The sequence below is a fragment of the Eleginops maclovinus genome, chromosome 2 (assembly GCF_036324505.1).
Source record: "Eleginops maclovinus isolate JMC-PN-2008 ecotype Puerto Natales chromosome 2, JC_Emac_rtc_rv5, whole genome shotgun sequence".
NCBI classification, from domain to species: Eukaryota; Metazoa; Chordata; class Actinopteri; order Perciformes; family Eleginopidae; genus Eleginops; species Eleginops maclovinus.
Window position 1 is genome coordinate 9,745,211 of NC_086350.1, and position 13,135 is coordinate 9,758,345.

Genomic DNA, 13,135 nt, shown 5'->3' on the forward strand with positions numbered 1-13,135 from the left:
AGCCTCTGATTTGCATTGGCATTTGTAGTATTAGTATTCCAGGCACGACTGAGCAGCAGACATGTATAGATTGAAAGGTTAAAGGGGAGTTTAGACCCAGACACATCAGCTGTAATCAGTCATAGCACATAACCATAAAGGCAGCCATGCAGACAAATGTGTGTTACATCTGCACGTGACAGGTAAAATAACAACCAGAATATTTAACCATTTTCATTTTATAAGAACTGACCTATATGAATGTTTGTCTTGTTTTTTGAGTGTTAGACTTATTTGTATTGCTTAGAACATCTAATGAGTTGCAACAAATTGTTAACACAGCACCATTGCTGGAAAGGAAGAGCAGTCCGATGACCATAGCCGTTTGAAACAAAGGTTAAGGAGGAAAAAGGCCAGATGTTCATATATTACCCAAACTTTAAGGTCTAAACGTCCTATACAGTTTACAGGCCAACATGTGGATGGTCAGTTTGAAAAAAATAAGTATTTAGATTGCCTGGCTGGATGTTTGGCCCATTGACATGTTTGTGTTTTTTCGTCTGACTATGAAGTGTCTTCATAGTCAGTATGGATTATGAAGAATAGAGAAGCCTTCTCAAGCTTTGAAACTGTAGTTTAGTTTTAGATCTCAAAAGATGGGCCGTGGCTTTGATACCACAAACTTCTTTATCAGATCGAGTTTGCTCAGTTCTTCTTTCATGGCGATCAAGTTTGATCTTTACTTTGGAAACAGCAGTTGAAGAAAAACTGATCTCCTCAGAAGGAAATTAACATTTTACACACAATTGCAAATGAGCAAACTCTATATGCAAGAGTGGGTGATTCAATTAAAAGCCTCAGAACAATTAAATGGACCTTGTAGGTTGTTTGGTCAGATATAAATGAAAAGAAGATCCAACCTATAATAAACCAAAGGACTCCTCTTATTGTCTTTTGATAATTAGAGCATGCACGATGTTAGCCTGTTGCTACTTAATCACACAGTCTCACAGTCAAAGAGTTACACTAATAACCACATACAGTACAAGGTGCCTCCGTTGCAGCAAATTGCAAGGCGAGATCAAAGAACTGTGAATTTTCTGCTGCTGTTCATGTTCAGGCATTAACACACTTTTGGTTTATTTCTATGGAGTTGTTATTTGCAATGGGGCCTCCAGTATATGAGGTTATCTCTTTCATCTGTGGCACAAATATTCACAAGCTTGATCCTCGAGGCTTTTATTTTAATCCTTTCGTTGTGCGTGTAAGAAAAATTAGGTTACACTTTTCCTTTTGCTGTTTCTCTTTTATTGAACTTTTGTTGACTGAATGAGGGTTCAGTTTTGAGATTTCTTTCTTGAAGTCATCATCAGGAGGTGATGAAATGGCTACAGAGGGGAAATAGCTGAATTCAAACTAACATATGGCCTTGCAACAGGGTGTGAGTGATCGCTCATTAGACAAATGGCTGGCCAAGCTGTCCACCAGTCGTAAAGTGCTCGGCCCTGCTCCCCTTTGTTTTCTAACAGGAACTAGTGCTAAGTGGCGATGCCAAACACTGATCTGCAGACAAAGGCCACTCTCACCACATATCCGGGTTGCCTTGGAGACCATTGGCCTTATTGGAGGGTTGGAGAGTTTCCAAAATCTGCTAAAAACAACCCATGGCAGATTTCACAAAATTGTGTATTGGAGCCGTTAGAGTCAACTCTGATTATTTATTTTATGCACATGCTTGTGTCCATGGTGCGGATTTAGTGAAGTTCAAGCACTTGTGTGTGTATTTAGTGATTCTGCTCATGTTTACCCTCCTAAGTTTCCTTTTGTGTCGAGTCCCCTGAGGCTGAAAGTGCTGTCTTTTTTTTTAAAATGTGCCATTGTTTACTTCTGCCGAGGCCATCTGTGATGTAAACTCGCTTTATATGGAAATTTGGCAAACACAACAACCTTGACTAGAGTGGTATAAAACAAGGTCCAGAGAGAACACCACCTACATTTTAATTGTCTCTTGCCTGACGGTCCAAAACACTGGCCAGAGTAGAGTTGGTGAGATTATTGATTGGTTTGCAAACTTTTTGTCCAACTGCTATTGATTCAACTCATCGTGACCCTGACAGGATTCTGGCTAATATTGTGGGAACTTGCAGAGAAAAAAGCATAAAAAACTATTTCAGGGAAATAATTCTCCCTGTTGTCCTCATGGTAATTATCAAGCATTTAGTTCTGAATTGAGTTAGAGCTCGTTTTTCTGGAAAGCCCCAACAGCAATATTTCATCCTCCAAGGCGTCCTGTGGGAAAAGACAGAGCTGAGTTGAAGTGGGCAGTTAGGTGCTTATGTGTTCATTGTGTGCCACTACCACATGCCCTCACTGCCAACAACCACAGGACGAAGGGCCTGAACTCCAGGGGATCAATGCATCATTGACCATGTGCCTGAGTCTGGTATTGATCCAGCCTGCAGAGCCAGTTTGTATCTACACTCAGCTCGATTGAAGTGGCAACACAATTAAGTGAGAATCTCTGCTTTGAGATAGTGGGAACACACACACACACACACACACACACACACACACACACACACACACACACACACACACACACACACACACACACACACACACACACACACACACACACACACACACACACACACACAGACTAGTGTTCAAAAGAATCCCAAATCTTCTCATCTCAATCACATGTCGTCTGCTCGAGTTAACCAAGAAGCTATCGAGGCCCTTCCCCCCTCCACTCTGTCTTATCTAAGGAGCTGGAGAATCGATTCCAGTGTATGAGTATGAGCAACTGTTAGTACTGAACGAACAGCTGGATTGATGCCCAGCTGGGATGTCAAGAATGTGGCCTGCAGTGCAGTTGACAACACATGGTCAGTGAGTTTCTGACTGTGCATTTGTTCAGTTTTGGGAGCCTTTTCCGTTAATCAGCCTTTTGTTCAGGAGTGTGTCAGCTGCCTGGTCAGAGGACTTCTGCTCTCGGGGGTTCACGCGATCTCATTTCCAAGCTGAATGGTTCAGGACAGCGCCACTCTCAGGCACCGATAAGAACTGCTTTGCATTCACTGCACGTATTACAACAATGGTCTGAAATGATAAATGGCATTGCAAGGCAGAGCAAATTCATCAGAGACTGCCTTCTTTTTTTTGTGGTAAACTAGCAATGCCGAGAATGTGCAGAAGCAGATACTTTTTCGCCAATCCTTTAAATGCACTGTGAAAACTCATTAAGCTTAGCCGGTCTGAGGGTACAGCATTTATACGTCTCCACCAGAGCGTCCAACCAACATTAGGACCTTTGCTTCAAGTCTCGCAGTTCGTCCAACTTTCCTACCGGCTGTTTTTCTGCGCTGTGCTTTCTGTGTGAGCTACAACCCACACACACTGTTCGCCCGGTCGCCTTTGAGCTTCTTTCGTACACTTTGTCTTTGTGGTTTTTCACTGTTGTCTGCAAGCTGCATGCCCTCTAAAGCAGCATTGGTGCTATAGCTGCTTAGAATTCAGTACACTTCAAAGCTCCTCGTGTGACAGCACAGCCCAGGGCTCATTCGCTCCTAATTGGAGGTTCATTAAGGGACATGGTGCGCCTCAGGGGAGCCCTGCTCTCTGCCAGAGGAGAGCAGTCTTTATTCGGATTTTGGGATGTTTACTTGCTGTGGCTGATTTAGGAAGTCATGGAGAAATATGAAAATGGGGTTTTAATTGAGATTAGGGCTGACCTGGCATGTGTGTGGTCCCTTAGTGTCATTGTCAGAGGGTATTAGTGCACTCCGGGGGGGGGGGCTTTAGAGTGGCATACAGTAGATGAAAAACACACACCTGCTCCCACTACACCAGGGAGCCAGAGGACGAAATGTGCCTCCCCCAGGGTTCAACTAGGTGATCATTTAGAGGGTCAACAGCATTTAAAGGGGTCAAGCTCCAACCCTTACACTCTCAACAGTGCCTTAATATTAATGGTTATTTTTTATGCAAGCTCACGCTCAAGATGAAGTGAACTGGCTGCTTGGTGGGGGGTTGGATGGTGGCGACAGTTTGGCGAGGAGCAGCCGCAGTGTCCTTGTCGTGCTGATCCATTTGTCCAGGGCGTTGGCCGGTAAAGCAAGGGAATATGGACTCACTTCATTAATCGTGTCAACTTCAAGGAGAACAACCCAAGGGTGTCCTATTTATATAAGGAGCACTCTTAATGTGGTTCTATGTATTCCTTATCTCTTAACCACAGTAAATTAACAGGACCATCAGGGATGATAGTGAAGACACCGGTGAAACATACCTCTGGAGTTAAGCACAAAAACAGGCCTGTGTAAATGTGTCATAATTCCTCATATTCATACTGAAAAGAATGTAGGTCAGATGGGGTTGCCCTCATTACAGGGCTCTGGCTTCTGTCGGTACAGTGAGGATAATTTAGGATCGCTTCTCATTAATCCACTATCAAACTCAACCATGCCTGGCTCCCCGGCCCAAGCTGGCTGTGGGTTGATGTCTGCCAAGAGTAAACAAAGGGATCTTAGAGCCGTGTGGCATTTCATGATGTCAGTAACAAGAGAGCCTGAAGACATAGACAGGGTTTGCATGGGGCAAAGACTGCCTCTTAGATTGTCAGATTGAGTACATCTATATAGTATTTCCAGGTAACAAACACATTGTCTGCAAATATAGCAGTGCAGTCATCGTCACTGCTGTGGGTCCTGATGGTCTTTAATGGGTGTCTTCTAGCCAGTCAATACAAACACAGTGCCACACGACTCCTTATCTTGACACAACGTTGGCTTAGCAAAGCAGCACACCTGAGGAGGATCTGCCTTTAATCTAGTGGTAATTTGGCGATGTTGTTGTAAGGCATGCAGCTCCTGGGGTGTGAACCACGTTTCCCATGTCTACATAACGCACTCTGCAGAATATTCAGAGAGACTTAGCGATCTGATCACTACAGCTGGCCTATGATCGATGAGGACCAGCGATCCCATGGGACTCATGGGAAAGACCAGTTTGTTTACTCTGCACTTTCTCCAGGGTCTCTGTGGCAGTTTGATTTATACTTTGCTGGTTTGCACCATCGGCTTGTTAGTTGGAGCTGGGAAAAGCCCATATAGTGCACTTCACTCTTAAGCATCCAATGCATTTTAATGTAGAAGAGAAAATTGGCTCCAGATCTGACAGTTCGGTTGACCCTGTGATGGGAGCGAAGAGCTAAAGGGTGAAGCTGGAAGAGAAATCAGACATTTTGTTTGGAGAATGAGATATGAGCTGAGCCCTGTGAGTTTTTCCATCCAACTCTTTCCTCCCCTTCCTCCCCCTCCTTATTCTGCCTCTTCATCCCCTGCTCCAATAAATACAGTTCAAACTCTTCAGAGGGGCCCAGGACTAACAGTGCCGAGCAGGAGGGCTGAGAAAGGGTCTTTTCTAATGCTATTTCCCTATAAATATAATGTATGCAAATCTCAATTAAGACCCCCTGTGCCCTCATTAGATGTTTCAGTGGGGCTTAGAAAGGGGGGGGGGGGTTAATTAAAACCCATCCTGGCCAACGAGGCTGCTGGTTGCTCTCAGAGTACCACTAGGAGGATGATCAATACCAAAGCATATCATTATGATTTAGAGGAGGTGTTAAACCATAGCTCTAAATCAATTTCCTTGGGTCTGGGGAGGAAAGGAGGAGAGGAAAAAATAATAAGCCCTCAGGCTGGTAAGGGGAGGAAATGTTCTCATTCTACGTTAGCTCGCTCCCACAGTAGACAAAGACCGCCTTCTCCAGTAATGTTACATTTTATTGTCACGGCAACTTACACAAGCCTACAATAAGACAAAAAAAACGTTGGCTCATATCACATTGAAATTAGATTCAGGAGAAAAAACAAACCGGTGCAAACACACCATAATAAAAGAAAAACAGGCCAGAAAAAGATACGGGTCACGACTTTCTTATTCCCTCAATTGCAATACATCTGTGAAATTTTCAGCACGCTATTGAGAAATTCATGTTAAGTACATGTTAAGTGAATTTCTCGATATGGTCAAGGCTGGATTACATTTGAGCGACAGGGGCCCTTCAAAGACAGACAGAAATCAAAGTTTGCGTCGATCATAACTAGAGCTTCAGCGGGGTTTCAGAGAAGCAGACAGATAGCTCAGCGGAGTCAACTGATAGCAACCCCACACATGGGAGAAACTGCCTGAAGATTATGAGATTACATCGGACGGACGTGCAGCAAAGTAAAAACAAAAGAAGTGGAAAAAAAGCCATTTTCACTTTTTCTGTTTTCAAGTTGAGATGACTGTGTCTGGCTGCCTGGCTGTGTAAACCTATTTACAATTCCTCAGAGAAGTCGCCTTTTAATCCGCTTGTTACGCAGCCTCAATCTTGGCTATCACTATGGGAGAGCTAATTAATAATCACAACTACAAAGCAAAGAGTGTCGATTCATTTCTGCCAAATAATTAATTTTCTTCTATCACTGAGACTGCAATTATATCCGCCCCATGGATTTTTTTTATTCTTCAGTTTTGCATATTATGTAGAGATGATGCCTTAGACAATTCCCATTCTTCCTGAGGCAAAAACCTTGTTCCTTCAAGCTTTGTAAGTTAAACAAATGTTTGAGTGAAGGCTTTGTGGTGCATCAAAGATATGTAGGTATAAAGGGTCAGGGATACTGAGGCCCCCTATGTTGTCTCCTAATGCAGGAGAGGCGATGTTCATTAGACAGGAGTGCCTCCAGGACGGGCCCTCATCAGGGAAAGTGTGTTTATGTCAGATAGAGGCTGGCTGATGGGACCACAGGGCTCCTACTTCTCATTACCTTAAGTAGAAGAAGCTCTATGGTAAAGGCCACATGTTGTCCGTTAATGCACCTTGAGCCCCAGTCAGGACTCATATCCTTAAAACCCTCCGAGATAGACAGCCCCTCGAGTCATTCTGAACCTGAGGACCCCATCTGTCCAAAGATAGGAAGTGCTGATTGGGGAAAGCACATTTTAAAATTACATAAGTTGTCACGGTGTGTGGTGAGATGTGTCAGGTTGCGGTGACATTGTGTCGCCCAAACTTGTAGTTACTTAGGGATTGCTGAGAGACTATAGCTGATACCGTGCGCCTGAGGGGATAGAACAAGGATTTTCAGCTGAAATTGGTCCAACTGAACTGACAGGCCTGTGTGTGTGTGTGTGTGTGTGTGTGTGTGTGTGTGTGTGTGTGTGTGTGTGTGTGTGTGTGTGTGTGTGTGTGTGTGTGTGTGTGTGTGTGTGTGTGTGTGTGTGTGTGTGTGTGTGTGTGTGTGTGTGTGTGTGTGTGTGTGTGTGTGTGTTTGAGTGGCAGAACTCATTAAACATGTGAGCAGGTTAGTATTATTTTCTTGGCAGGTTCATGAATGCCTATCGAGAACGCAGCAGAATGGGAATACTGTGAGCATTTGGCAGGATTCATTAAGTGGCATTTTTAATGTTTAAGTTGTTTTCTTTCAGGGGCAGGGAGAGGCTTCAGCGCGTGGGACGACCATGGAGGGGGACTGTCTCAGCTGCATCAAATACCTCATGTTTGTCTTCAATTTCCTCATCTTTGTAAGTATTTTTCATCTCTTTCTCAGCGACTCTTAATCTGGCAATCTCCGAAGTTAGTGTCAATCTAATGATTTGAAATGGGCTTTTGGCTGCCCCCTTACCGACTGACTAATGGAACCACATTTGCATTTCATTAAGGGGAGGCAATCTTGATTCTATCAAATTCTCTTTTGATTAGATTTTAGTTTGCTGACACGCATCTGAGGCGCACCGTGCCATGAAGAGTTTGTGAGTGGCACCTGAGTTTATCAGCCCTGATCAGACAATCAAGGGTAATCCTGTTAGTCTGAGCCTTTAAAGGGGGGGAGGGTCTAAGTAAGAAGGTTTGTCTCTTTTCCTGCTTTATTAAGCGCAACCAAACCGTTTAGAGACTCTACTCAGACGCAGTTGTTCAAGGCCGGGGTAATAATGCAACCAGCAGAGCAAAGAATGAACTTGACGGTTAGAATCACTCAATAACAACCACTGTTTTGCACTGACATCCCTTTGTTTCTTTCTATCGCCATTAATGAGACACAACAGCATTTTATCAGACCCAATGAGCTTCCGAAATGGCTTCCTCCTCTCCTCACGCCATCACCTCTTCCTCTGATAGAAGTGGTGTTCATTTGTTGAAACCCGAGTCCCTCCCTGTGACAGGAAAAAGGGGATTGTAGTGGAAGTGTGTCAAGCCCAGATCTCTTCCACCCCCTACCTCAATACCTTCCTTCCTTAATCACATGAGTCACCCCACAGTTGCTACAGATAGGGTTTTAGTGAAAGGGAGGATGGGAGAGAATAGGGGCTGCAGTGATGTGCATTTCTTTAGCAGGTTGGGGGGTTAGTTAAAGTAGGGTGGATACCTTCACCAACCCCCCACTGAGGCATTATGGCTCTGTAGATTTCTACCCTTTTATCTGCCGTCAACTCCAGCCCCAACCTTTTAGAGATTTGCATTACTGGTAATTTTCCAGGCAAAAAGCACACATTTATTTTCCATTATATGACATCTTGTTGAATGTTTTGTGTGCCGGGGATACGGACTGAATTCCCATCAATTTTTAAAATGCAGTCAGTTCCTGTTTTGTCTAACTCTTGTCTTTTTCCCCTTTTCTCCATTAGCTGGGGGGCTCCTTCCTCCTGGGAGTGGGAGTGTGGGTACTGGTGGATCCCACAGGGTTCAGAGAAATTGTGGCAGCGAACCCCCTGTTATTCACTGGTGTCTACATCATCCTGGGCATGGGAGGCATGCTCTTCCTCCTGGGCTTCCTCGGCTGCTGCGGAGCCATCCGCGAAAACAAGTGTCTACTCCTCTTTGTGAGTTAGCCGACAAATTCAAAACGTAGTTCTGTAACTGATCCTGTTTGTGTTTATACAGTATGTGTTGATTATTCTGTCTGTCAGTTTTTGGACTGTCAAGCCCGAAACACCAAACAGCAAAATGCTTTTCTATTTGTCTTTGTGCCACAGGCCTCATGCATAGTTAATGCTAAGTGAAGCGGGCACAGCCAGAATGTGATTTTTACTGACTGAATATTTCTGCCACTCATCCACCATGTCCAACTCTCTCTTTTTTGGTTTGTCTTTTTGCAGTTCTTCATGCTCATCCTCCTCATCTTCCTTGCAGAGCTGGCTGCTGCCATCCTGGCCTTCATTTTCCGGGAGCATGTAAGTCTCCTCAGAAGTCACCTCAACTTCTCTGATGTGAAAGAAAGAGATAGCTTCCCTGCTGTGACACTAACCTGTGCTCTCGCCGGCTATTTCCTTTAGCTGACCAGGGAGTACTTCACCAAGGAGCTGAAGAGACACCACCAGGGCTACAACAACACTGACGTCTTCACCTCCACATGGAACGCCATCATGAATACAGTAAGGCCTCAGCACATATGGCAAAGAGCTTTGTAGCTTTTACCAACTCATTGCTTTCTCAGTCTGTGGAAACAGGAAGGTTTGCAACCTGGCCTGAAGAGACTATATTTTATACATAAAACCCCTAGACAATTAGGTCAATATTCATGCTAGGTTGTTGCACGCATACAGTGGACCACAGGCCAGTGCACAAACAGGCACTCAGAAATAAGGGTTTCTTCTCCTATTCTCTCCTCTCCTCCCATTAGTTTGACTGCTGTGGGGTGAACAGCCCAGAGGATTTTAAGGACAGTCTGTTCAGGCTGATCAACCAAAATCATATGGTGCCAGAAGCCTGCTGCCAGCGTGCCACTCAGACCGGGGAGTTGGCCTATATCAGCAAGGAGCAGTGCTTATCGGGCAATATGATGTTCCGCAATAACAAGGTAACTTCTGTCATCTACCACAACACCTTCTCTCTCCCATGTCTTCTCTTTCTCCCTCCTTCCAAACAACCTCCAGCCTTAATTAGAGTGGGAGACAGTTGAGGGGTGACATCCAGGGACTTTCAGACTCCTCCATTGCTGATTAGTGCTCTTGGGTGTCATGGGAGACCATCTTACTATGTGTTACAGTGTGGAGGCACCAGTGAATGTATGCATCTTTGTGTGTGTGTGTGTGTGTGTGTGTGTGTGTGTGTGTGTGTGTGTGTGTGTGTGTGTGTGTGTGTGTGTGTGTGTGTGTGTGTGTGTGTGTGTGTGTGTGTGTGTGTGTGTGTGTGTGTGTGTGTGTGTGTGTGTGTGTGTGTGTGTGTGTTTTTGTATGTGTGTATGTGTATTGGAATTTTCAAGAACTGTATATGTGTGCAAGGATAGAGGATAATGAGTGTATGAATATGTGAAAATTAGCTGTGCTTCACAGTTACACACATACACACCCACATCCCAGAATCCATCTGTGTAAAGAAAGACTTGGAATGAAATGTAATTATAGTGGAAGCTGATAGGAAGAGGTTTTTACCACACTCCCCACCTGTTGTCTCTTTAAACCGCAAGAACAATGAGAGATGTCCACAATGTGTGTCTCCCTCTGTTCACTCACACAAAGAGCCCTCATTAACAGGCATTGAGGCTGGGAGCCCTGTTTCCCTCTCATTCAAACAGGCCTTTGTTCAGAGTCTCCCTCGATTAAAGCTGCGGTGTTACTTTAATTGTCGCTGTAATTCTGAAAGTTTATAGCCCATTGATTTCCCTGCTGATCGTCACTTCTTTGTGTGTCCTCAGGGCTGTTACTCTGCAGTTGTTGACTACTTCGAACTGTACATATATGTGGCTGGAGCGCTGGCCATTGTGGTGCTGACCATTGAGGTATGAACGACTTTTAAATTTAGTAGATTTATCACATATGCAGCCTTTTCTTTGTCTCTCCAGTGATGTTTTTCATTATTCATTTTAGAAATGAGGAATTCTGCATTAGGCTGAGGATATTTTCCTGAATTTCTGTAGTGTTCTTTAAAAGCTATTTGTATGGGAAGCTCTCCATCTAGTGGTGAGACTTGGTGCTACAGGAACATAGATAAGACTTCACAATTGGTTGTGCACGTATCATTCTGTAAAGGGATTACGTTTTTCTTTTCATTGTTCTCATTACCAATATGAAGCCTGGACAAACAATCAATCCCACATCCACATTGCCCTAATGACCAAAACACGTTATAGAAATATCAGGATCATCAGATAAATGTGCCACTCATAATACCTAATAAAAAGGACCTAGAAACAACAATAAGAACCCACAGCATTACAATATGTATTGCTTATTTCCTTATATTAGCTTTTGGTTAAGCCAAGGTTTCATTATTAACAGAAAACGAATCGCACTTCTTTACTGTATTCATGATGTGTTTTATAAACTAATGCTTAAGGCTTAGTTTCTATTCAAGGTTTTTTTTAAGATTCAGTTCAATAAAATACATAATCGCTATACATGTAGGATATCTAAATATACTATACAATAATGTGGCTCAATACATTTTTTATTTTTTCAGTTTCAGATGAGTTTGAATGAGAAAACAAAACATGAAATTTGAAAAATGTGGTGATTGCTATTTTGTGTTTCATAGTAAATGAAAACTTTTCTAATTGAATCCATATCAATTGCTGTTGTCTGAAGATGGAACTCATGTGTGTTATGTTATATATTCTAAAACTAATTAGGGAAATGGTAATCCAGAGCATGAGAAATATACTGCTGCTGGTTTCACATGCATGTCACAATTTTGAAAGACAACCCTATATCTTTTCCATGTTAACAATGTATTTTTCCTTCCTTCATCAGCTCTTTGCCATGGTCTTTGCGATGTGTCTCTTCAGGGGAATCCAATAGAGCTGCTTCACCCATGAACTTCTCTTTTTCAAAAGGGAATTCAGGAGAAAAGAACAAAATGGACACTTGTAAATTTGTTGATCTCCTTTTCTATTGGCTAATTGTTAGAACAACAAACTTTCAAACTCTGGTACTTCACAGCTGGACTTTTGAGGTACTGGGTGCCAAAACAACATGTATACACACACACACACACACACACACACACACACACACACACACACACACAGACACACACACATAACTCATAGAGAAAGTGGGGAGACAATACTGATGTAAAAAGATGTGTGTGTAAAGTGGAAACAGTAATTTTTTTGGACCAGGTCTAGCACAGACTGGGTGTAAAGTGACGGCATGAGGACCAGGTGAAGCCTGAGCAGAAGGCACTGCACTGACTTTTGGATGAAGAATATTTATATTAAGTAAAGTTGGCTTAACTGTAAAAAAAAAAAAAACGTGTTTTATGTACACTTCGGCTGTTTCCCTTTTCCTGCTCATACTGTATACTGTAACACTCCCTTCCTTCATATGCCTTTTATACAGCCACGCTTCTTTAATGCTGTGTTACATAAGCCCTGTGTGAGTGTGAGTGTGAGCGTGAGAGTGTGGGTGTGTGTGTGTGTGTATGTGTGTGTGTGTGTGTGAGTGAGAGTGTGGGTGTGTGTGTGTGTGGTTATGTACATACTGGGTGCTCTTTTTGAATGTGTATGAAATAGTTTGAGAGCATGTGAGCTCGTGGCTCTTCATGACCCCTCCTAAGCTTTGAAAGCCAACCTCTGATTCTTTTTCTATCTGTATGGTGCTGTTTACTGCAGTAGTGGTTATAATGTGGTATTAGGTGGTGAAATGTATGTGTATGCATTTGTATTAGATTCTTGAAAAGTCAATGACATAAATGGCATTCTAAATGACTGTCCTTGTGTTTTTGTTTTTATTTTCTTCCCACACTTCTAACACAATTTCAGATCATGTTCATAAATACTGTACAATAAACCTTATATGTAGTGTCTCAACATAGTAATCAATATGCATCACATACCTAGCATGATGGAAACACATTTAGCCAGAATCTATGTTTGTTCCAGCATTATTAATTAAGTATTTACACTTACATTTTTATAAAAGAGAAAGAAAAACATTTTTTGTAAAACAAAAATCTTAAACAGTTTTTTCAAGCCCCATCAAAATAATCTAATAGTAACATTTTGAAACCAAACTATTTATTATATTATTATAATAATTTCGGCATCCTTGTGGCATTGGTGATTGATCTATTTTAATACCAAATCATTCATCTCTGCTGCACCTTTTGAAGTATTCAAACACAATATATGAGTTATTTATCGATTAGCCAAAGCACATTGGT

General features: G+C 42.7%; 1 protein-coding gene across 1 annotated transcript in view; it reads left to right on the forward strand.

Moving 5' to 3' along the window:
• Positions 1–12,681, forward strand: part of LOC134875171 (tetraspanin-18B) — a 30,065-nt gene extending 17,384 nt beyond the window's left edge. The window contains exons 3-9 of the mRNA XM_063899634.1: positions 7,462–7,557; positions 8,659–8,853; positions 9,130–9,204; positions 9,307–9,405; positions 9,654–9,830; positions 10,668–10,751; positions 11,722–12,681. Of these exons, the coding sequence (XP_063755704.1) occupies positions 7,462–7,557; positions 8,659–8,853; positions 9,130–9,204; positions 9,307–9,405; positions 9,654–9,830; positions 10,668–10,751; positions 11,722–11,769 (774 nt within the window). The 3' untranslated portion in view covers positions 11,770–12,681. The remainder of the gene's footprint in view (positions 1–7,461; positions 7,558–8,658; positions 8,854–9,129; positions 9,205–9,306; positions 9,406–9,653; positions 9,831–10,667; positions 10,752–11,721) is intronic.
• Positions 12,682–13,135: the final 454 nt, after the last annotated feature.